The sequence below is a fragment of the Pelophylax lessonae genome, assembly GCF_965119305.1.
Source record: "Pelophylax lessonae genome assembly, chromosome: 5".
NCBI classification, from domain to species: domain Eukaryota; kingdom Metazoa; phylum Chordata; class Amphibia; order Anura; family Ranidae; genus Pelophylax; species Pelophylax lessonae.
In genome coordinates this window covers 233,195,302-233,221,151 of record NC_138772.1, presented here as the reverse complement: position 1 = coordinate 233,221,151, position 25,850 = coordinate 233,195,302, and the positions used below count along the sequence as shown (strand labels likewise).

Genomic DNA, 25,850 nt, shown 5'->3' with positions numbered 1-25,850 from the left:
AAAAAAAAACAATATTTTTCACTTTCTGCTATATAACATTCCCAATAAAAAAAAATCTAAAAATCTAATTCTTTCATCATTTTAGGCCAATTTGTGTTCTGCTACATATTTTTAGTAGAAAAAAAATCCCAATAAATGTATTTTGATTGGTTTGCGCAAAAGTTATCACGTCTACAAACTAGGGGAAAGATTTATGTAATTTTTATTTATTTATTTTTTTTACTAATAACGGCTGCGATCAGTGATTTTTAGCGGGATTGCGACATTGCGATGGACAGATCAGGCCCCTAGCTGACATTTTTGGGGGGACCAGTGATATTACTACAGTAATCAGTGCTAAAAATGTGCACTGTTACTGTAATAATGACACTGGTAGGGAAGGGGGTTAACCCAGGGGCGATCAAAGGGTTAAATGTAGGCCTATGGGGTGTTTTCTAACTGTGAGGGGGATGGGCTTGGGGAATCAACACAGAGACCTGTGATCCTAAATAGGAGGAACACAGGCCCTCTTTATTGATTCCAGAGAGAACAACGGTCTGCTGTGTTTACAACTGCAGACCGCTGTTCTCTCTCCACGGGGAGCGATCGCGGGTGCCCGGCAGCAATCGCGGCTGCCGAACCTGTGAATCAGCTTCCCCGCAGTTGTGTGCCCCCAGGATTGCTCCCGCCAATCGCCGTTCCTGTATATATGCGGCAGGCGGTCGACAAGCAGTTAAGGCCACATTCTAAGGACCCTTTCCCCATGTCTCTTATGGCAGTTCCCATGCCCACTTTTGACATTAGTTTGCCTATTAAACCTACAAATTGGCAGATTTTACCAACTGGATTTGCCTTCTATAGACATCAGGTCAAATTTCCGTTGTGATTTAATAAGCCCTCAACAAATCGAAGCCAGGCAGATTAATTCAGCAAAAATAACAGTTGGTGTTCAACCCTTTCACTGCCACCAATGTACTGTTATATCATATTGTATATCATCATCAGCAGCTGGGATTTTGCATACACCCCTGGCTGCTATAACAACCAGGAATGCATGTAAATCTGACGAGTCATCTGTCGGCTGTCACCCGATCACTTTCACACACACCTAGTACCAGGGGCATAACTACAGGGGCTGCAGAGGTTGCAATTGCAACCGGGCCCCATTTTCCAGGGGGCCTGTGCAGCTCCCCTGTACACCTGGATAGGAGGGGTGGCGGCGACAGCATGTAGAAAAATCACTGTCCTCCTTTTTCCTCCTGTAGCTGCAGGAGAAAAATGGAGGAGATTGGTTCCTCTGTATGCTGCCCCCGTCGCCCCTCCTTTCCAATTCACTTGTGTTCTGCTGTCTCTGGGCCCCTTGTGTGCTCCCCTGGTCCCCCCCCATTGTGCTCCCTTCCCTCTTCTGCCGGTTACTGCAGGGGATGTGTCACAATAGAGAACGAGGAAGGGGTCGGTAAATATGTAATTTACCAGCTCCTTCCTTTTCTGAATGGACAGAGTCATAGTCAGTGACATTGTAAAAAAATAAAATAAAATGATAAAAAATAATACAATTAAAATACCAAAAAATAAAAACTACTGACACCAGTGGGTGAACTTCCAGGATCGCAAAGTTCACACTGGCATTCCACCACTGCGGGGAGGCCAGAAGATGGCAGGAAGGGGGCCCACTGCAGAACTTGTGAAAGGGTCCCGCTGCCGGACCGTAATAAAGGGCCCTGCAACGAGAGTAAAGGGCCCCAGGATCAGTGGGAAGAGCCCTAGGCTTGAAAGGAAGGGCCCCGGCCAGGGGTCTGGGGGGCCCTTCATGGTTTCTTGCACTGGGGCCCTGAAGGTTCTAGTTACGCCTCTGCCTAGTACATTCATTTTCCATGCATGCCCCTACCATAATTACCAGGCTCTGTTCCCCTAGCTGTGGGCCTGGGAACCCTATAGCGAGTACATAAAGTAGTTGCCAACATTTTTTCACTGTGCGCCCAGCAAGCCATTGTAGGTGGAGAATGTACTTTAATTAGGGGTGGGGCATTTACTTAAAATCTACATTTGCAATTTTCCAAATTGCATATGTTAAAACAATTGAAAATATATTAGAATTCTAGAAATACAGGTATTGTTCTCATACAGCTTATCATCCATGGCCAATAAAGGTGATGAGTTGCTTGCTGAAATCTCTTTAGGTAGGTTTTTCTTAGATGTTTATACATAGGATGTGGTACTGGACATCATTATTGTCCAAAACTTAGAAGGTTTCCCCTTATGGGTCTCCTTCATTACAGTTTTCTTATTTCCATTTACTTAAAATGAGCGTGGTTTAACAAGAGGCATATAGCTAACCTAATGTCATATTTTAAATAAATATATATAAAAGAACTGTAGTTATGCAGTCAAATAAATACAAAAGACGACAAAAACAACAATACACTGGTAGCAGCAGTAAACATGTAAACGCTTACCCAAAGGTTTTAAGGGTATGTCTTTACCACCTGCTGCATTACAACTCAGCGATTGTTGTGCTGTGTGGTCCAGTTGGATCTCTGATGTGCCAATGCCAGCACATCGCACTAGTCACTTTTTTTTTTCACATAGACATCTCATAAAGTTCAATTTGCCACCGTGCAGTGCAGTGGGTTACCTCTCTCTGGACCGTGCTGAAAAAAAATGCAAAGTTGTGGTGCAGTGCGGTCTTTATGCACTGAAAAAAAGTGGTGTGAACCATGCAGATAAGGAGACCAGGCAATTTACCTTCCCATGCGATGGGACTGCATCTGGTGTGAATGTACCTTAAAGGGGGACTGCAAAAACTGGGGAGTGAAGTCGCTGAAGGGGGATGGGGGTGTGAGGTAGCTACGGGGTTATGTCTGTTGGTGAGGGTGGGTCATCTAGGGAGGAATGTAATTTAGTCTTTAGGGTAATCAAGCACATAACCTATTACACACACACCACCATCCAAAACTGACACACATCATTATCTGACCACTTCTCAGCCCCCATTTCCCCAAGCTTATAACAGCTTATAACAATCGCAGGCCAATTCATATCTTCCTAGCAGGCATCATTCCATGTACACCCACCTACATGGAATGATGCCTGCTAGGAAGATATGAATTGGCCTGCGATTGTTATAAGCTGTTATAAGCTTGGGGAAATGGGGGCTGAGAAGTGGTCAGATAATGATGTGTGTCAGTTTTGGATGGTGGTGTGTGTGTAATAGGTTATGTGCGTCCGCTTTTGGCCTTGTGTCCCTGAATCTCGTCCCTGAATTGACACTACCCTAAACACAGGTTTTTGGTACGGTGTTCAGATCCGTCCAACAGCAGCCTGCCATAAACTTTTATAGGGTACCTGCAGCATAGCTGGATGCTGCACCTGGGTGCCAAGCAGTGGTCAGTGGAGCACTGATGACCCACAAGAAAATTTTGGTGGTCCCCAGGGGTTCTGCCTCAAATCAACATTGTGGCAAATGTATATCGCCCAATCTTGTTTCCTGTGTTGTTCTCAGTGCGCACTTACAGTCAATACTGTCATCGGGCATTGATAACTAATGCCTCCGTCTGTAGCTTCAGCTCCTGTAAACTGAGAGGGAGGCGCCAGGAGTAGAGCAGAGAGTGGGAAGTAAAGAAGGAGGGGACTTCCAATGGCAGCAATGATCACAGACTGTGGGAAGGATCACAGAGCTCAAAAACATTGCTGGATAAGGAGGTGAGATCCAATGATGAGTCTGTGTAAGCAGCAGTGTGATGCAGAGTGAGGGGGGGGGGTGGGGGGCAGAGAGCCAGCGCAAAGTGTGTGTGTATAAGACATGCAAAATTCATGCTAGTGGTCTATAGGATTGAAAACTTTGAGTTTAGTGGTGCGTGAACTCTAAAAGGTTTGGGACCACTGGTATAAGGCATGTAAAATTCATTTTAGTGGCCCGCAGGATTCAAAATTGTAAGTTTAGTGGTCCATGTGGTCCAAACGTTTGGGACACACTGCAATCGAATGCTGGAGTCTGAGCGTGGCATGGCAAATTCGGGAGGTAGAGCAGGTCTGAAATCACTTAGGCAGTACAGCAGCCTTTCTTCGTTCCTCATTGGAATTCTTTATGCTGGCTTTTGGAGAGTGCACCAGAAAGCAGGGCAGTCGATGAGCAGTATGTCGTGGTAGGGCAGTGAGCAGTATGTAGTGCCAGGCTGGAGCAGTTTGTAGTGGAAGGACAGTGAGTAAGCAGTGACAGGGTGATCGGGTAACAGTATGTTGTGGCAGGGCGGTCAGTAAGCAATAAGTAGTGGCAGTATAGTCAGTGAGCAGTATGAAGTGGTAGGGCAATGAGCAGTATGTAAGGCAGTATAGCCAGTAAGCAGTATGTAGTAGCAGGGCAGTGAAGAGTATGTAGTATAAAGGCAATCAGTGAACAGTATGCTGTGGTAGGGCAGTTAGTGAGCAGTATGTAGTGGCAGGGCAGTCAGTAAGCAGTATGTAGTGGCAGGGCAGTCAGTGAGCAGTATGCAATGGCAGGGTGGTCAGTGAGCAGTATGTAGTGGCAGGGCAGTCGATGAGCAGCGTGTACTGATAGGGCCGAGAGCAGTATGTAGTGGCAAGGCGCTCAGTGAGTGGTTTTGTGTGGCAGGCTAGGGAAGTTTGAAGTGGTAGAGCAGTCAGTCAGCAGTATGCAGTGGCAGGACTGCGGGCATTATGTAGTGGCAGGGTGGTCAGAGAGCAGTATGTAGCATTAGGGCAGTGAAGAGTATGTAGGAGCAGGGCAGTAAGTGAACAGTATGTAGTTGTGGGACAGAGCGCAGTATGTAGTGGCAGGGAAGTCATTGAGCAATATGTAATGGCAGGGCAGTCAGAGAGTGGTTTATAGTGGTAGGTCTGTGAGCAGTATGTAGTCGCAGGGAAGTGAACAGTGTGTAGTAGCAGGGCAATCAATGAGCAGTATATAGTGGCAGTATAGTACAATATGTAGTGGCAGGGCAGTCAGTGAACAGTATGTATTGGTAGGGCAGTGGGCAGTATGTAATGTCGGTGGGTCAGCGAGCAGTATGTAGTGGCAGGGCAGTCAGCGTACCAGTCTGTAGCGGCAGGCTACAGAAGTATGCAGTGGCAGGGAAGTTAGTGAGCAGTATGTAATGATGGAGCAGTGAATATGTAGTGGCTGGGCAGTCATTGAGCAGTATAAAGTGGCAGGCTACGACAGTAGGTATTGGCAAGGTAGCCAGTGAGCAATATGTTATGGCAGGATGGTCAGTAATATGTAGTGGTACGGCAGTGAACAGTATATAATGGCAGGATGGTCAATGAGAAGTATGCAGTGCTAGGGCAGTCAGTGAATAGCATGTAATGGCAGGCTAGGGCAGTCAGTGACCAGTATGTAATGACAGAGTGCTCAATGAGCAGTTTGTAGTGGAAGGGCAGGTGGCCTGCATGGGCAAAGCGATGTGACTGTTTCTGCAGAGTCTGTCATCAAGTCCTGGCCAGTGATTTATGGCTGAGGCCTGCTGATCAGATGTGTCCAATCACAGCCCAGAGGCCTGTGTTGACAATCAATAGACAGCTCTGTAAAGAGGGAATTATCTGTCCATTTTTTTTATCCCTGCAAGATAAGAAACAAAGAGATGTTTAGTAAAAAATCAGCACAAATTGCAAATAGTTAGGCACACAGTTAACCCCTTGATTACCCTAGATGTTAAGCCCTTCCCAGCCAGTATCATTAATACAACGACAATATATTGTATTAGCACTGATCACTGTATTAGTGTCACTTGTGACGTAAGTGGCAGGCAGTCAGTTCCCACTCAGTTTCAGTTAGTGTCAGATTGGCCACCGCACTATTGCAGTCCCATTATAAATCACTGTTTACCGCCATTAGTAGTATAACAAAAAGAAATTCCAATATATATAGTATATTAGGAGAAAGTAAAAAAAAAAAAAAAATATATATATATATATATATATATATATATATATATATATATATATACACACACACACACAATAGATATGTTGCCGGCTGTCAAGGGATTAAACACACCACATCCCTTGTTAGTCAAAGATATTTTGAAAATTGATAAAATGGGATTTTATCAGTGCAAAAGAAAAAAAACAATTCTTACAAAAAAAAACAAAATTTTATTGAAACAATTGATTTATAAACAATTTTTCATATATAAGAACATAGCGCAATAGTCATACGATTGATGTACGCATGCTGTAACTCCCGCTCAACATGTTTCGCCAGGCTGTGGCTTCTTCTGGAGACTTTTATGAGTACCACACACACAATCGCTATGAAAGTGAAGAACAACATATTATTCACATAAATAACAGTTTATTCCTACAACAATATTTTCAAGTTATTAACTTCTTAAAATGCATATGACCTGATGATCATCATTATGAGGCCCTCTTACCTAACTATACATATAACATCAGTGGTGTACTGCATATCAGGAGGATGGTCAGAAGGAAATATCAGTGAAACTGCAGAGAGAGATATAGGATCCCCAGTAAGGTCTATACAGAAAAAAGGGAAACAATGAACTGTGATTAAAAAACAAAAAAAAAAACAAACAAAAAAAAAAAACACAGATGTATCCACTATAATGCATATAAGGCCAGGACATTGAAAAAGTAATAACCTGCCAAGAATGCCAGGTCTAGACCAGAGAAAAAATAAAACCAAACGAACAAGAGGACCAATAGAGGAGGATTGCCAGAGAGTATTAAAAGTACGTCAATTCTGAGGATATATCCTAAATTGAGATCTTCAATAGATGGCTTTGTGACAAAAAATCTCTCCACCTAAGTTTAGAGATAAAGCATAAATAATACTAATATAGAAAAATCCTCCCAACAAGCTTGTCAAAAAATAGACAAATGATAATCAGAAACATTCTTCCACCAAGCTGGTCAAAACATGGGAATGAACAAGTGTTGGTCTAACAAAGCTCACGAATGTAATTCCCTCTGGTTAGCAATCTGGCCTTCATAGGTCTCTCCTGGGCAAGCCACTGCAAAGACTGACACTCTAGGGGGTCCTTTTATACACCTGTATCAGTGTCTAATGGTGCCGATGGAGGTGCGGGCATCCACAAGGCCGCCGCACATGCGCAATGGCGACTGGATATGACGTCACGCGCATGCGCGATGGACATCTGGCACCATGTTGGAAAGTCTGCCCATAGGTAGGCTGGACTGAGGCATACAAAGACTCCTCTTGTACAGCTCCTCAGCAACACTGCCCCGGAATGAATGGGGCACCATGTTAAAGAGGATACCCTCCTTAGGTTTAAGGATATCTGCAACAAAAGATTCCAAATGTTTATTCAAAGCCAACTCCCTAGAATTAAAGGCGGGATCTGTAGTCAGATTTGTATTATCTATATACAGTTTTTTCAATTTCTTTATCAACTGTTTCAATATCACTTTGGTATTAATGACACAAGCGATCCATCAACTTGAAGAAACAAGACTGCAAACTGGTTTCCCATAGATCTCTGAAATCTGATTCCACCTTTTTAATATTAGGGAAAATCTGAATCCGTAAACCCCCAGGGACAATTTTGTCCTCAATATATTTTTGAAAATTCTTCTTTTTCCAAAATAGTCGTAATTTCTTTTCTAATAAATTAATCCCAAAAATAATCTGTCCAATGTGATGCATCCAAAGAAAGCACCTTGGGACTGATGAATCTGATCCATCAGTCCATCAAATGCTACCCCTCTGTACTTAGCCATAATGCTCAAAAGAAATTATATTGTGAATACCCATCAGAGAAGATAAAATATATGGTATTTGAACAGATCATCTACCAAATACTAGGAAAAACAACCAAGATACACATAAAAAAGAGAGAAAAAATGTGTCTTAACCATCCGGCAGCAAAGAGTTAATAGGTGTATTACACCCTGATTTAGACATACAATAGATATGTTGCTGGGAATGAATGGGGCACCATGTTAAAGAGATACCCTCCTGGGAAATGGCAATTGGGGTGGCCAAAGCCAGGCAACACCAAATGGAGACATAAAGCACAAGTGTTCTGAAACTCTGACAATCCTCCTCCATTGGTCCTCTTGTTCATTTGGTTTTATTTTTTCTCTGGTCTAGACCTGGCATTCTTGGTAGATTATTACTTTTTCAATGTCCTGGCCTTATATGCATTATAGTGGATACATCTGTGTTTTTTTTTTTGTTTGTTTTTATTCACAGTTCATTGTTCCCCTTTTTTCTGTATAGACCTTACTGGGGATCCTATATCTCTCTCTGCAGTTTCACTGATATCTCCTTCTGACCATCCTCCTGATATGCAGTACACCACTGATATTATATGTATAGTTAGGTAAGAGGGCCTTATAATGATGATCATCAGATCATAAGTATTTTTGAGAAATTAATAACTTGTAAATATTGTTGTAGGAATCTACTGTTATTTATGGTAGTTTTCTTTGTAACTAATATGTTGTTCTTCAATTTCATAGGGATTTAATGTGTGGTACTCATAAAAGTCTCCTGAAGAAGCCACAGGCTGGCAAAACATGTTGAGCGGGAGTTACTGCATGCGTACATCAATCGTATCGTATGACTATTGCGCTATGTTCTTATATATGAAAAATTGTTTTTAAACCAATTGTTTCAATAAAATTTTGATATATTTTTATATAATTTTCTTTTTTTTTGGGCACTGATAAAATCCCATATACAGTATCTCACAAAAGTGAGTACACCCCTCACATTTTTGTAAATATTTTATTATATCTTTTCACGTGACAACACTGAAGAAATTACACTTTGCTACAATGTAAAGTATTGAGTGTACAGCTTGTATAACAGTGTAAATTTGCTGTCCCCTCAAAATAACTCAACACACAGCCATTAATGTTTAAACCACTGGCAACAAAAGTGAGTACACCCCTAAGTGAAAATGTCCAAATTGGGCCCAATTAGCCATTTTCCCTCCCCGATGTCATGTGACTCATTAGTGTTACAAGGTCTCAGGTGTGAATGGGGAGTAGATGTGTTAAATTTGGTGTTATCGCTCTCATTATCTCATACTGGTCACTGGAAGTTCAACATGGCACCTCATGGCAAAGAACTCTTTGAGGATCTGAAAAAAGAATTGTTGCTCTACATAAAGATGGCATAGGCTATAAGGAGGTTGCCAAGACCCTAAAACTGAGCTGCAGCATGGCGGCCAAGACATACAGCGGTTTAACAGGACAGGTTCCACTCAGAACAGGCCTCACCATGGTCGACCATAGAAGTTGAGTGCACATGTTCAGCGTCCTACCCAGAAGTTGTCTTTGGGAAATAGACATTTGAGTGCTACCAGCATTGCTGCACAGGTTGAAGGGATGGGAGGTCAACCTGTCAGTGCTCACACTGCATCAAATTGGTCTGCATGGCTGTCGTCCCAGAAAGAAGCCTCTTCTAAAGATGATGCACAAGAAAGCCCGCAAAAAGTTTGCTGAAGATAAGCAGACTAAGGACATGGATTACTGGAACCATGTCTTGTAGACTGATGAGACAAAGATAAACTTATTTGGTTCAGATAGTGTCAAGCGTGTGTGGCGGCAACTAGGTGAGGAGTGCAAAGACAAGTGTGTCCTGCCTACAATCAAGCGTGGTGGTCGGAGTGTCATGATCTGGGGCTGCATGAGTGCTGCTGGCACTGGGGAGCTACAGTTCATTGAGGGAACCATGAATGCCGGTATTTACTGTGACATACTGAAGCAGAACATGATCCCCTCTCTTCAGAGACAGGGCCGCAGGGCAGTATTCTAACATGATAGTGACCCCAAACACACCTCCAAGATGACCACTGCCTTGCTAAAAAAGCTGAGGGTAAAGGTGATGGACTGGCCAAGAATGTCTCCAGACCTAAACCCTATTGAGCATCTATAGGGCATCCTCAAACAGAAGGTCAAGGAGCGCAAGGTCTCTAACATCCACCAGTTCCGTGATTTCGTCATGGAGAAGTAGCAGAGGACTCTAGTGGCAACTTCACAAGCTCTGGTGAACTCCATGCCCAAGAGGGTTAAGGCAGTGCTGGAAAATAATGGTGGCCACACAAAATATTTACACTTTGTGCCCAATTTGGACATTTTAACATAAGGGTGTACTCCCTTTTGTTGCCAGCGGTTTAGACATTAATGGCTGTGTGTTGAGTTATTTTGAGGGGGCAGAAAATGTACATATATATATTTATTTATTTACTTTTGTTTTTTTCAAAATGTTTAGTCTTTTATCATTTTTATAATGAAAAAAAAACCCAGTGGTGATCAAATACAACCAAAAAAAAAAAAACTCTATTTATGTGAAGAAAATTATATAAATTTTGTTTTGGTATAGAGTTGCATGATCGCGCAATTACTTAAAGTAATGCAGTGCTTAATAGCAAAAAATGGCCTGGTCATGAAGGGGGTAAAACCTTCTGGAGCCGAGTTGGATAAGCTATGTTGGGGCATAAAAATGCACCAACTCTGCCCGCACATGCCTAATGGACTGCAACACACGTCCATGCATGCGCAATGGGCTGAAGCACACGCCTGTGCTCCACAGCTACTGTTTCCCATCCAGCATGGTCCCCCAGCACCACTCTATCTCCTTGTAAAGGATGCGCCACCCTGAAGATCCACAGACATGGTTCTGTGATAAGGCTGATTTAGACATCCAGACACAGGGACCTCACCAGATAGGAGCTACCTCCGATGGTCCACCATGGATTTACAGTACCATAGCTACTTGGTAGGATGATTCTTATCACAATTCATCTTGGAGTAAGGAGGACAACATAATAAATAATGTTACATAGTTACATAGTCGGTGAGGTTGAATAAAGACAATAGTCCATCCAGTTCAATCTGTGTAGGTGTGTGTGGCTGTAATCATCTCACATACCCCTGAATGTTCTGATCCTTGAGATGTACGTCTAATAGTCTTTTGAAAGCCACCATACTACCCGCAGAAACCACCTCTTGTGGTAGAGAATTCCACATTCTTGTAGCCCTAACCGTAAAGAACCCGCCACGTTGCCTGAGGTTAAAACGCTTCTCCTCTAATCGCATTGTATGCCCCCGAGTCCTCATGCAATCCCTTCGACTGAGCAGCTTTTTTTCTAAGCTGAGATCCCCATTGAGATTTTTTAAAAAATTGCTTTCATGTCCCCCCTCAGGCGTCTCTTCTCCAGGGAGAATAAATCAAGCGATTGCAGACGCTCTTCATAATCAAGGTCCTCCAATCCCCTAATTAGTTTAGTTGCCCTTCTCTGGACTCTCTCCAGCTCCAACACATCCCTTCTGAGGACTGGTGACCAGAACTGGACAGAATACTCCAGATGCGGTCGGACCAGAGTTTTATAAAGTGGAAGGATTATAGTCTTATCTCTGAAATACATCCCTTTCTTTATGCATGCTAATATTCTGCTGGCTTTGGCAGCTGCCGCTTGACATTGCATGCTGTTGCCTAATCTATCATCAACCAAGACTCCCAGATCCTTCTCCATTTTTGATTCCCCCAAGGGTTCCCCTCCTAACGTGTATTGTGCTTTTATGTTTCTAGTCCCCAAGTGCAAAACCTTACACTTCTCTACGTTAAACCTCATTTGCCAAGTCGTTGCCCACTCCGTTATTTTGTCCAGGTCATCCTGTAGGATATCTGCTTCATGCTGTGCAGTTATTGCTCTGCCCAATTTTGTGTCATCTGCAAAAACTGATATCGAACTACTGACCCCGACCTCAATGCTGTTTATGAATAAATTGAACAAGGTTGGTCCCAGGACTGAGTCTTGGGGGACCCCGCTTACTACCTCAGACCAGTCTGAGTATGCGCTGTTAATTACCACCCTTTGAACACGCCCTTTTAGCCAGTTCCGTATCCAAAAGCAAACCCTGCTGTCGATACCTGTAGACCTTATTTTATAAATTAAGCGCTTATGGGGAACTGTATCAAATGCCTTAGCGAAATCCAAGTACACCACATCCACTGTTCTGCCCTTATCTAGCTCACAGCTCACCTCCTCGTAGAATGTTAAGAGATTGGTTTGACAAGAACGCCTATTTGTAAACCCGTGCTGGTTATTACTGATGATGCTGTTGTCTTTAGCAAACTCTACGATATAGTCCCTTATCATCCCCTCCAGAAGTTTACATACTATCGATTTGTCAAACTGACAGGCCTATAATTTCCCGGGATATGCCTCTGACCCTTTTTGAATATCGGAATCACGTTTGCTTTCCTCCACTCCCCTGGTACATCTCCTGTCCTAATACTGTCCGCAAAGATCAGGAACAGTGGTCTGGATATAACCTTACTGAGTTCCTTGAGTACTCTCGGATGTACGCCATCCGGGCCTGGTGATTTGTTTGTGTTAAGTTTATCCAGCCTTTCCCTGATTTCACCCTCTGTTAGCCATAGTGGCAAGTCCTGTGTATTACTACTAACCAAACAGTCATGGTCAGTGTACCCCTCTGTTTCCTGTGTAAATACTGACGAGAAAAAAGCATTCAGCACGGTTGCTTTTTCAGTGTCCTCTGTAACCATCCTCCCATCATCGTTAATTATGTGTGCAATATGCTCTGCCCTAGTTTTTTTGCTGTTGATATACTTAAAGATTTTCTTTGGGTTTTTTTTACTATCCTCCGCTATTTGTCTCTCAAAGTCTATTTTAGCCATCTTGATTTTATATTTAAGCTTTTTATTTGCCTCCTTGTATTGGTTGAAAGCCAATACTGTGCCTTCTGATTTATATTTCCTGAAGGCCAATTTTTTTCCCCTAATAAAATTTTTAACGCTACGGTTTAGCCAGCCAGGTTTGGCCTTGTCTCTTCTAAATTTATTTCCCATAGGAATGCACTGCAAGATGCCTTTGCTTAATATGTTCCTAAAGCATTCCCATTTTTCCTCTGTGGTCAGGGATCCCAGGGTTCGGTCCCAGTTTACCCTTTCCATCAATGAGTACAATTTTGGAAAGTCTGCCCTTCTGAAGTTAAGGGTTCTTATGTTCCCCACTTGCCTTGTTCTATTGTTATTTACACTAAATGTGATCATTCTGTGATCGCTAGAGCCCAGGTTGTCCTGGACTCCAACCTCCGAGATTATGTCTGGGTCATTAGTGATCAATAGATCCAGGATTGCGTTTTCTCTAGTAGGAGAATCCACCAGCTGTGACATGTAATTATCCTGTAAGGTTTCCGTGAATAGACGGGCCTTATGTGAGTGTGTAATCCCCTCTCCCCAGTCAATGTCGGGATAATTGAAGTCCCCCAATATGATGACTGATCCTAGCTTTGCCACTTTACCCAAAAGTGCTAAAAATTCCAGCTCTACCTCCTCCCCTTGTTTAGGTGGCCTATAGCAAACCCCCACAATTTCTTTTCCCTTTTCTCCTTCCCTAAGGAGCTCTACCCACACGGATTCTAACTCCATACTCACCCTTCCGTAATGTCACTCCTCTCTATCACCCTTACATTGTTCTTGACGTAGAGACATACCCCTCCCCCTCTTTTTCCTACCCTGTCCTTCCTGTACACCGAATACCCTTGGATATTTGCCAGCCAGTCATGTGAGGGGTCGAACCAAGTCTCCGCTATTCCCACAAGGTCTATGTCCTCCTCATGAACTAACATTTCCAACTCATCCATTTTATTAGCTAGGCTCCTGGCATTAGCATATACCCCTCTTAGTTTTACGGAAGTTAAACGTGATTGGTGGTTATGTTTAATCCTGTTTGGTCTGAGGTTCTCCCGCACAGACCTACCGATTGACGTTGTGGATCTACTGTCGCTGCTGACCCTACAACTACCTTCAGTCCTTTGCTCCCTCCTAACTGACTCTACTTCTGAGCCCCCCCCCCCCGTCTCCTAGTTTAAAAGCCCCTCCAATGTGAAAAAAAATCCAAAATACTCAAAAATAATAAAAAAAATCAGTGTAAATAAAATCAAAAGGGAAAAAGTACAAATATGTAATCAATATCAGTGGTCTGCTCATCCGTGCCACATTCATGCCACATCAGTGGTCATCCGTGCCACATCCATGCCACGTCAGTGCTCATCCGTGCCACATCAGTGGTCATTGGTGCCACATCCATTCCACATCCGTGCTCATCCGTGCCACATCAATGCCACATCAGTGCTCATCCATGCAACATCAGTGGTCATCTGTGCCACATCCATGCCATGTCAGTGCTCATCCCTGCCACATCCATGCCACGTCAGTGCTCATCCATGCCATGTCAGTGGTCACCCAAGCCACATTCATGCCACATCAGGGCTCATCCATGCCACATCAATGCCACATCAGTTCTCATCCATGCCACATCAATTCCACGTCAGTGGTCATTGGTGCCACATACATACCTACCACGTCAGTGCTCATCTGTGCCACATTCATGCCATGTCAGTGGTCATCTGTTCCTCACCCATGCCACGTCAGTGCTCATCTGTGCCACATCCATGCCACGTCAGTGGTCATCTGTTCCTCATCCATGCCATGTCAGTGCTCATCCGTGCCACATCCATGCCACGCCAGTGCTCATCCGTGCCACATTAGTGCTCATATGTACCACATCAGTGCTTTCCCGTGCCACATCCATGCCATGTCAGTGCTCATCCGTGCAACATTCATGCCACGTCAGTGCTCATCCATGATACATCCATGCCACGTCAGTGCTCATCTGTGCCACGTCCATGCCACGTCAGTGCTCATCCATGCCACGTCAGTGCTCATCCGTGCCACATCAGTGCTCATCCGTGCCACATCCATGCAATGTCAGTGCTCATCCGTGCCACCTCAGTGCTTATCTGTGCCACATCCATGGCACATCATTGCTCATCCGGGCCACATGCATGCCACATCAGTGCCACTACAGTGCTTATCAGTGCCTCACAAAATTGTAATGGGAAGTCAGAAAATGACGGTGCTCCCTGCATGTTTAGCCTCTGTATGTGGCCGGGCTGTGTAAAAGTGTCACACATGTGGTATCACCATACTCAGTAGAAGTAGCAGAATGTATTTTGGGGTGTAATTTTTTGCTATGTACAGGCTATTTGTTAGAAAGCTCTTAGAAATGGACAACTTTGTGTAAAAACTTTGTGTAAAAAAAAAAAAAATGCGTTTTCATTTTCTTTCCACATTTTCCAAAATATTGTTGAAGAAAATGACATGTTCAAAAGACGCATTATGCCTTTTAGATTATGTGTTGGGGTATTTGCTTTCCAAAATGGGGTCATTTTGTGGGCGTTTCCATTCTTCTGGTGCTCCAGGACCTTCAAAAGTGTGATAGGTTGTCAGGAAATTAAATGCTTCTATATATGCTTCTAGAACACCTGGAGGTGCTACTTGGATGTTGGACCTCTGTATATGGTCAGGCTGTGGAAAAGTCCCACACATATGGTATTGCCATACTCAGGAGAAGTAGCAGCATGTATTTTGGGGTGTAGTTGCAAATATGCCTATACAGTGTGTGAGAAATAACTTTGTAATATGACCATTTTGTGAAAAAAAAAATCTTCATTTTGCAAAGAATTGTGGAAAAAAATTACAACTTCAAAAAACTCACCCTGCCTCTTAATAAATACATTGGAATGTCAGCTTTCCAAAAAGGGGTCATTTGGGGGATATTTGTACTTTACTGGCTTGTTAGGGTCTCAAGAAATGAGATAGGCCATTAGTACATCAGGTGGGATCAATTTTCAATGATTGATACCATAACCTGTAGACTCTATAACCTTCACAAAGAACAAAAAATGTATACTTATTTGGGTTATTTTTACCAAAGATATGTAGCAGTATAAATTTGGCCAACATTTTTGAAGAAAAATTACTAAATTTGCAAAATTTTAAAAACGAAACAAAGAAAAATGCATTTTTTTTTTACAAAATTTTCAGTCTTTTTTTATTTATAGTGCAAAAAATAAAAAACCCAATGATGAATAAATACCACCAAAAGAAAGCTCTGTTTGTGTGAAAAAAAGGACGGAATTTTCATATGGGTACAGTGTTGCATGACTGAGTAATTGTCATTCAAAATGTGAGAGCACTGAAAGCTGAAAATTGGTCTGGTTGGGAAGGGGGTTTAAGTGCCCAGTGGGTAAGTGGTTAAATGAAGTAATGATATTGCTTGGTTTCCAAGGCATATGTATCACCACCTAATAAATCATTTTCTGACATTTTGAAGGTATTTTGTAAGTTTATCAAGGGGTGAGTCTCTGCCAGTAAAGGAACGAGTTGAAATGCCAGTAGCAAATACAAAGACTACTACTGGATTAACTCCGGGACTTCTGAAAGTGTTGCATAAACAAGTAAGTATAAGTCTTTTTTGATAGTCAGATGTAAATTGCCAAATTATCAGCATAAGCATGTATCAGTTAACATATCAATAACTGTATGACTAATTTTCACACCTAAATAATTTTTGTATGTTTTCTTAGGGACATTATGTGCATGTTTATTTGGTACACAATTTTATTTAAAAAATACCCTACTTTGTTTTTATTATAGGCTGAAAATTGCAAAAAAATGCACATTTATTTTTGCATTTTTTTTCTGATTTGTAATTCATCTATTATTTTTATTAATGCAATTGTATAACTGCTGATGATTCCAACATTACCCTTTGGCTTCCAAAGCCATAAGCCTTATGTTGGCTGCATTCACTTGACAAAATAGGGGGTTGGGTGGCCACATGGCAGATGAGGTTCAGTATTGAGAAATGTTAAGTTATGCACTTGGGTACCAAAAATATACATTAGGAGGGGCTCCTCTGGGGAATCGTGATGAAAAAGGATCTAGAGGTGTTTGTAGATCACAAACTTAGCAATAGCATGCAATGATAAACATCAACTAACAAATCTAGCAAAATACTCTCTTGCATTAAAAGAGCATACATCCATGATTGAAATTCATATTTCTATCCATTTACAAAACACTGGTTTGGTCTCATCTTAAATATGCAGTTCAGCTTTAGTAAGCAATCCTCAGGAAAGACATTGCTGATTTAACAAGTATTCATCAAATGGCAATACATTTAATAAGGGAGACGGAGGACCTCCGATCTGAGGATCAATTACATAGATTACAGTTTTTCACTCTGGAGAAGAGATGCTTAAGGGGGGATATGATTACGATGTACAAATATATCAAAGGTAAATTCAGTAACTGTAATAGGCTGTTTACTCTATGGTCCCTGAAGAGCATGATTTGGGGTTAGAAGAAAGAGAGTTTAACATTAAATTGGGAAAAGTGTTCTTTACTGTTAGAGCAGAGCATCAGACTTCACTCTTGACTCTGTCAAGCATGGAGAAAAATGATAAAAAGTCTCGTTAACTGTTGCAAATTCTGTTTTACTAAAACACAGATCACACTAATTCCTGCAACTGCTTCCTACTTTCTGAATGTTGAATAGGATGGTCTTTCTTCTATAGTTACGTGATCTGCCCCAGTGTTGTAATAAAACATTAGTGGGCCAACCATATGAGCAGGAAATTAAAATTATACAAATTTACACTAACAGTGCACAGAACTGACAGTGTATAAAAAGACTTCTGAAGCAAATATATACCCTAAATCATTTTTAAATAAAAGAAGGATTGCCTTTTAAACAACTCAATGTTAACACTGATGGATATGGTGAAGTCAAGTAAAATACATTTCTCCACACTCTACTTTTCTCTTTCATTCATTGACAGACACAAGATCTTCGTCTTCATGACCGTAGGGTTATACTACCCCCTTAAGGAGTAAGGACAATAGGCAGAGAAAAGCTTAAGCACGCCTATGGGGCAGTCCCTGGGGCTATACTCCCACTTCCTGCTATAGGTATTCAGATTTTTTCTGCCTAGTCCGGAGGAAGGACCTAGGTCCTTGCTGGGATCTCGTCCTAGCAATCTTTTCTTTTTAAAAGGAATTCCTCCTGTTATTATTTTGTTCCTGTGAGAATCTACTATCAACTGCCAGTCCAGCTAGCGAGTGCCTGCAGACTGCAGCTCTGCGCTAGGTCGACCATGACATAGCCCCACTGGACGAGGCTGGCGCAAAGGAACTGGCTTCGGCCTGAGTTGCAGCGTTTCCTCCTGGTCGACAGCAAGCACATTACGATAGAGCGGTGTCCTGTCCGGAGCGGTGCCCATCCTGTTCCTGGTGTGGTAAGTAGCTGTCCCTCCTCTACCCCTGGCAGGTTTTGGGGTGGACGTGGACCCCTCCCTGGGATGGTCCAACCCCCAGGTTCCCCTCCTTCCCAATCCTTCCCAATCGTGTCTCCCCTCCCCCCAGCTCAGTGGTCTATCAGTGCCCTCCATCTGCTCCATCTGCTCACCCCCCCCCTCTACACCCCCCCCCCCCCCGGGGTGGACATACCTTCCTTAGGTCAAATGGGGTGCTGCACTGGCGATTTGGGTGGGGGGGAGAGTGCGACCAAACGATCACTCTTTGAGGGGGGTGGACCTGGTGGGGGCCATTTTCTTGTAGCCTTATGTGCTACAGATCGGTGGCCATGTTTGTGTAGCCTAGGCGGTCATTTTCCCATGGTTTCCTATTGCAAATAGCTGCAGGCATATTCTTGGAATTCAGTGATTCGGCGGTGGGTCTCCTCGGCCTCTAGTGTCTGAAATAGCGCTGTTCCTCTCCCTGATCACCGTGTGGGTGCAGATAGCTTTGCTGTGAGCTGACCGGTGGTGGTGAGTGCCTGGTGGGGTTGTCTCTCCCTCTTGCTGCTATACAGCGGTAGTGCTGTGCTGGGCCTTGTGGTACTACAGCGCGGTGGGATGTCCCTTGCAGTGTTTTTACACTTTGTTGTGCAGATTCCCCTTCTCCATTCATGTAGTCTCTGAAACATGTCTCACCACCTGATCCCCACTCAGAGGCTGACGGGGCCCGACAACTGGCTGCACTGATGGCAGTCCTGGAGTCCCTGATGTCCAAAATGGATTTGGTGCTGGACAAACGAGTTACCAAAAAGCATCCCCCACCTTCACCTGCTTCTTCCTCTGTCTCATCAGATCCAGCGTTTGATTCGGCAGCCGCGGATTCTAGTTTCCCTTCGGGGTCTGTGTCCATGCACCCTGCGTGCTCAGATAGTGAGGATGATTCCTCTGTTCCTCTAGCCGCACATGTAAAGGCGCTGGTGGCTGCACTGATTGTATCGGTGTGGGAAACTTTAGTTCTGGAAGATGCGACTAACGCAGCATCAGAGGCGCGGGTCACCTTTGGCACCCACAAGTCCGCCAAAGCGGCAAGGGTGTTCCCCTTTCCCGCCTTCTTTAAGGATATTGTCTCAAAACAGTGGGAGTCCCCAAAACGCACCTTTGCAATCCCTAAGCATTTTGCAATACAGTACCCTTATGAGGAGTCCCTCCTTAAAAAATGGACAGTACCTCCTGTAGTGGACTCCCCGGTTTCCAGGATGAATAAAGCCACTGTCATACAGGTAGAAGAGTCCCCGATCTTCTATGATCTGGCTGATAGGTGGTCAGAGGCCTTGACCTGCCATATGTTCACAGGGGCTGGGTCAGAACTTAGGCCAGTGTTTACCATCACCCCGGTGTTACAAGCTATGACTGAATGAGCAAAAGTGTTACGCCAGGACCTGGAGGAGAAACCGCTCCCTCATGAGTTTGTGGAGCTGGCGGATAAGTTGGTCCAAGGGTTTCAATTCCTCTTTGGATACAGCTCCCCTGCTTTCTAGACTGTCTGTCTCTGTAGTGGTCCTGCGGCGCATTATCTGACTGAAGTGCTGGTCTGCGGACAAGGCTTCTAAGAAGGCCTTGTCCGATCTTCCATTCGTGGGGATCACCTGTTTGGAGCTTCCTTGGATGACATCATCAAATGCCTCACAGGGGGAAAGAGTACCAATGGTAAGGAGTCCCGTCACAGACGGGGTCCTTCCTTTTCTGCTCTCATGCGGCCTTTTCATCCCCTTCCAGGCCACCAATAGGGGTTCCAAGAAGTCTTGGTCAGACTGCGGACAAAAACTCCTCCGCATGAAGGGGTGTCCTCACCCGTATCTGGGGTGGGAGGACGTCTTCGCTGGTTTCCAGACCCGTGGACCTTCCTGATTCAGGACAATTGGGTCCAAAAAGTAATTTGATCCGGCTACACGATTGAGTTTCGATTGTATCCGCCGGAAAGGTTCTTCCCATCCAACCTGCACTCACCCCCAGATTGATGTCGGAACGTTTTCGAGGTTTCTATTCAAAACTGTTTACAGTTCCCAGGAAAGAGGGCAAGGTGTGTCCAAATATGGACCTTAAGGCACTAAACTGCTTTGTGCGGGTACAGAAGTTCTGTATGGAATCCATTTGCACGGTAGTGGCGTCCCTACATCAGGGGGATTTCCTCTCATCCATCGACATCAAGGACCTTACCTTCACATTCCCATTTGTATCGCCCATCAGCGCTTCCTCTGCTCTGCCTTGGGCGAGGAGCATTATCAGTTTGTTTGCATTATCAGTTTGGTCTCCCCCTCCGCTCCTCGGGTCTTCACAAAAGTGTTGGCCACGGTTCTAGCATTACTGCGTCAGTGGGGATGGCAATCTTGGGGTAACTGGATGATCTGCTTTTGCGAGCAGAGTCTTCAACTGCTCTGCTGGCCAACTTGGAGATTACTCTGCAAAGGCTGAGGTTGCCAGAGTGTTTTTTCCTCTGGCAAAACTTCAGAAGTTGCAGGAGTCGATCCAGCTTCTGCTGTCCAGCAGACGCTCATCTCAGACTTGCATGCGGGTGCTGGGCCTGATGGTGTCTACCTTGGAGGTGGTTCCGTCTGCACAGTTCCACACGAGATCTCTGCAAAAGGAGATTCTGCTGAAATGGAAAAAGGATCCTCAGTCTCTGGATAATCTGATCATGTTGAGCCCGAGCACGAGGCGGTCCCTGTTTTGGTGGCTTCGCTCTCTGGCTCTTCTTTAGGGAAAATCCTTTCTTCCCCTGTACTGGACGGTTGTCACCACCGATGCCAGCCTATCTGGGTGGGAAGGGCGCCCTCGGCATGGAGTATGCTCAAGGGGTCTGGACTCTGGAAGATTCCAGAGTCCAGACCCCTTAGTAGCCGGCATTCTAAGGAACAGTTCGTTCCAGCCATCTCTGCTGTGCACATTCCAGGAGTGGAAAATCGGCAGGCAGACTATCTCAGTTGACAGGCGTTAGACCAACAGGAATGGTCACTTTATCTGAAGGTGTTCCGCCAGTTGTGTCTCCAGTGAGGAACTCCTGAGGTTGATCTGTTTGGCCTCTCGCCTCAACAGGAAAGTACAGAGGTTTGTGTCTGGGGTCCACAGACGCCTTAGTGGCTCCCTGGAGTCCTTATCGTCTGATATACGCCTTTCCTCCTCAAACTTCTGCCAAAACTCCTGCGCAGGATCGAGGCAGAAGGGATTCCAGTGGCTCCGAATTGGCCTCGCCGGTCTTGATACGCCGATCTGGTAGGCTAGTTGCCAATGCTCCTTGGAGACTCCCTCTGGAAGATCTGTTGTCCTAAGGACCGATCTTCCATCCTGCTTTACAGTCACTGGCTTTGGCGGCTTGGCTGTTCAAAGCCAGGTGCTGAAGGATAGCATAGGAATCACCAATTCAGAAAACCCTCTAATAGCTAGAAAATCTACGTCCAGGAATATTTACCATCGTACTTGGAAGACGTACATAGCGTGGTATGAGTCTCTTGGGGTTCTCCCTCACTCCTTTTCTGTGACTCCGATTTTGGCCTTCCTCCAGCGAGGGGTCAAGCAGCGTTTGGCCTTGAGTACCATCAAGGGCCAGGCTTTGGCCTTGGCGATTTTCTTTCAACGTCCGTTGGCCACACACTCCTTGGTGTGTACCTTGCTCCAGGGAGTAAGACACTTGGCTCCCCCGGTGCGGTCACCATTGCCGCCGTGTGACCTCAATTTGGTATTGTCAGTTCTTCAGAAACCTCCCTTTGAGAATATTCGGGAGATTCCCCTGCTTACGTTGTCCCAGAAGGTGGCCTTTTTGGTGGCTATTACTTCTGCGTGCAGGGTGTCTGAGCTGGCGGCGCTGTCTTGTCATTCACCTTATCTAGTGGTTCACAGGGATAAGGTGATTCTTTGACCATGTCCGTTGTTCCTTCCAAAGGTCGTCTCCGAATTTCATTTGGGCGCTTAGTGCATCCTCCTGGGCCTTCAGTCATCAGGCGTCAGTGATGCAAATTTGCAAGACGGCCACTTGGTCGTCTGTACACACATTCACAACGTTTTATAAAGTGGATGTCTTGGCATCTGTGGATGCTTCTTTTGGCCGCAAAGTTTTGCAGGCTGATATTTAGAGGATTTGTCCGCTTTGAGGGTGTTTTTTTCAACTGAGCTCCAATTGTTCTCAGTTGAGCTCCATGTTACCTGGTTGGCTATGTTTAGCCTTGGGGAAGTTTGTTCTGCTTTTCCCACCCCTCATGTTTGACACTGCTTTGGGACATCCCTACGGTCACGAAAGCGAAAAGATGTGTTCGTCAATGAACAAAAGAAAAAATGGGATTTTTGACTGTAAAATCCATTTCTCTGATGTTCTTTGACGGACACAGCACCCGCCCCTCTTGAGAGTTGTGTTTTTTCTTCTGACACTGAATACCTATAGCAGGAAGTGGGAGTATACCCCTAGGGACGGCCCCATAGGCGTGCTCAAGCTTTTCTCTGCCTAGTGTCCTACTCCTGTATGGCGGAAGAATAACCCTACGGTCATGAAGATTAAGAGCTGTGTCCGTCAATGAACATCACAGAAATGGATTTTACGGTAAGTCGAAAATCCCTTTTCTTTTTTTTTTTCAGCTGTCCTTAAAGATAATTGTAAATGAAGATGAACTGGAACAAAGGTGGAAAGATCTTTGCTTACCACATGCCCAGCTACAAAGTATTTTGGAACTGGATAATTTTGGGAGAGAAATGGAATGGCTAAAATTTTTGGCCCTTGCCTGTAGTACTCTTGGTGGGGTAAGTTGTCCTCAAGGTCCTAGAGATTCTAAATATTTATTTTTTAGCCCCCGTTCATATTGGTGTGACTTGTCATGCGATTTTATAGTTCCAATGGAGACAATGGAGGCCCTGTATCCCAGATTGCACTGGGAAATTATATAGTACAGAGCAGCTCCATTCACATTTGGTTGTACAGAACAACTGAGTGGTAACACCGTTTACTTCTGTGTGCTGGCAAAAACACCAGACAAACAGAATTACAGTATAATAGGTCACTGCGCAGCCAAAAAAGTGTTAAAATGATACAGTATATACTAAGCAGCTGATCACAAAAGGATTAATCTACAAAAATCCCGAAACCAAATAGATATAAAGATAACTGTGCAGTGCTAGAAATTAGATTTCCGAAAACCTAAAAATATAAAAAAAAATGTCACATTTTTAAACAGTTAATGTTTCAACACAAATATACATGAATATTACATGAGCTTCAATGGCATCCCAGTCTTAGCCTATAGGGTTCAATATAGAGTTGGCCCACCCTTGCAGCTATAACAGCTTCAACTCTTTTAAGAAGGCTGTGCACAAGGTTTAGGAGTGTGTCATTGGGAATATTTGACTTCTCTTCCTGAAGCGCTGAAATGGCACTGATGTTGGATGAGAAGACCTGGCTCGCAGTCCCAAAGGTGTTCTATCGGTTTGAGGTCTGGACTGTGCAGGACAGTCGAGTTCCTCCACCCCAAACTCGTTCATCCATGACTTTATGGACCTTTATTTGTGAACTGGTCCAAATCATTTGGTGGATGGGGGATTATGGTATAGGGTTGTTATTCAGGGGTTGGGCTTGGTCCCTTAATTCCAGTGATGGGAACTCTTAAAGCGTCAGCATACTAAGACGTTTTGTACAATCTGAACTTTGTGTGAATAGTTTGGGGATGGCCCCTCCCTGTTCTAACATGACTGCGCACCAGTGCACAAAGCAAGGTCCATAAAGACATAGATGACTGAGTTTGGAATGGAGGAACTTGACTGACCTGCACAGATTCCTGACCTCAACCCAACAGAATATCTTTTGGATGAATTAGAGCGGAGACTGCGAGCCAGGCCTTCAAATGCTCTTCTGGAAGAATGGTCAAACATTCCCATAGACACACTCCTAAACCTTGTAGACAGCCTTCTCAGAAGAGATGAAGCTGTTATAGCTGCGAAGGGTGGGCCAACTCAATATTGAACTCTACGGACTAAGACTGGGATGCCAATAAAGTTCATGTGCATGTAAAGGCGGGTGCCCCAATACTTTTGACAATGTAGTGTATCTTCAGTGATCAATATTGCAGCATGATGAGTAAGTACACCTAAACTTTAGGAAACTATGCACGTGCAAAAAAACGACTTTGTGGCCGGCCTCTTATGATCGGTGGTGTGCAGTGACACCTTCCTGGCATGATAGCTATAATGATAGCTGTGCAGTGCTAGAAGTGAAACTCCCAAAACATAAAAGTGTTAATATTTACACATTTTAACCACTTGCCGACCAGTCACGTTGACTGGGCTTTTAAACTAGGGAATGGGGGGGAGGGTACAGATGTAGAATTAGCCAGCGGAAAGCAAGTTTCAGAGGGCAGAAATGGGGGCATTAGCGGTAGGGTGTTCGGAGCCCCTATACCCAGGGTGGGTACGGGGAAAAATCAAGAGAGCAGCCTAAAAACATCAAAATTACGAGGCTTATATACCAATGCCAGAAGCCTGGCCAACAAGATGGGAGAGCTGGAGCTGCTGATGTTTGAGGAGGACTTAGATTTTGTGGGGATAACTGAGACTTGGTTTGACAGCTCTCATGACTGGATGGCGACCATTCAGGGGTATTCCCTTTATCGCAGAGATAGAGAGGGTAAAAAAGGGGGAGGGGTATGTTTGTATATTAAGAACAGTATACAGGTAAATATGAGGGATGATATTAATAATGGAGCTATGGATGAGGCAGAATCCCTATGGGTAGAGCTTCAAAGGGAAGGCACTGTGGGGAAGGTATTATTGGGCGTATGCTATAGGCCCCCAAACCAGAGGGAGGAGGGTGAGGTGGACCTCATGTTACAGATAGGATTGGCAGCAAGGATGGGAAATGTCATTATAATGGGGGACTTTAATTATCCTGATATAGACTGGGCAGAAGGAACCGCGCATTCAGCCAAGGCTCGGCAGTTCCTAAATGTTTTGCAGGACAATTTCATGGGTCAGATGGTGAATGCACCGACAAGAAACAATGCGGTACTTGACCTACTGATTACCAACAATACAGACCTGCTCACGGATATAGAAATACGGGACAACTTAGGGAACAGTGACCATAGGTCAATTGGTTTCAGTATTAATTACAGTAATAGGAAACACAAGGGTAATATAAGGACACTGAATTTCAAAAGAGCCAATTTCCCTAAACTGCGCTCGCTGCTAGAAAATATCAAATGGGATAGAACCCTGGGAACAAAGAACACGGAGGAAAAATGGGAGTGCTTCAAGAGCATACTTAACAAGGGGGTGGGCCAGTGCATTCCACAGGGAAATACATTTAAAAGAGCAAAACTAAACCCTGGGTGGCTAAACTCCAACATAAAAATGTATATTAGAGCTAAAGAAAAGGCCTTCAAAAAATACAAGACTGAGGGGTCATTGGCAGCATTCAAGCATTACAAAGAGTGTAATAAGAAATGTAAAGACGAAATCAGGGCGGCTAAAATAGAACACGAGAAAAATATAGCGGAGGTGAGTAAAAAGAACCCCAAGAAGTTCTTTAAGTATATAAACAGTAAGAAAGCGAGGCCAGAACACATTGGCCCCATAAAAGATGATAAAGGAAAAATGGCCACTGAGGACAGAGAAAAGGCGGAAGTGTTAAATAATTTCTTTTCTTCAGTCTTCACAAAGGAATCGGGGGGCTACACGAACCCCGCTTGTAAGGCCGAACTAAATAATACACC

At 44.1% G+C, this 25,850-nt stretch overlaps 1 protein-coding gene across 1 annotated transcript in view; it reads left to right on the top strand.

Annotated features, from left to right (window-relative positions):
* Positions 1-25,850, top strand: part of ROPN1L (rhophilin associated tail protein 1 like) — a 70,936-nt gene that overhangs the window by 26,869 nt on the left and 18,217 nt on the right. Inside the window, exons 3-4 of the mRNA XM_082259655.1 lie at positions 16,140-16,263; positions 22,729-22,890. Coding sequence (XP_082115781.1) covers positions 16,140-16,263; positions 22,729-22,890 — 286 coding nt within the window. The remainder of the gene's footprint in view (positions 1-16,139; positions 16,264-22,728; positions 22,891-25,850) is intronic.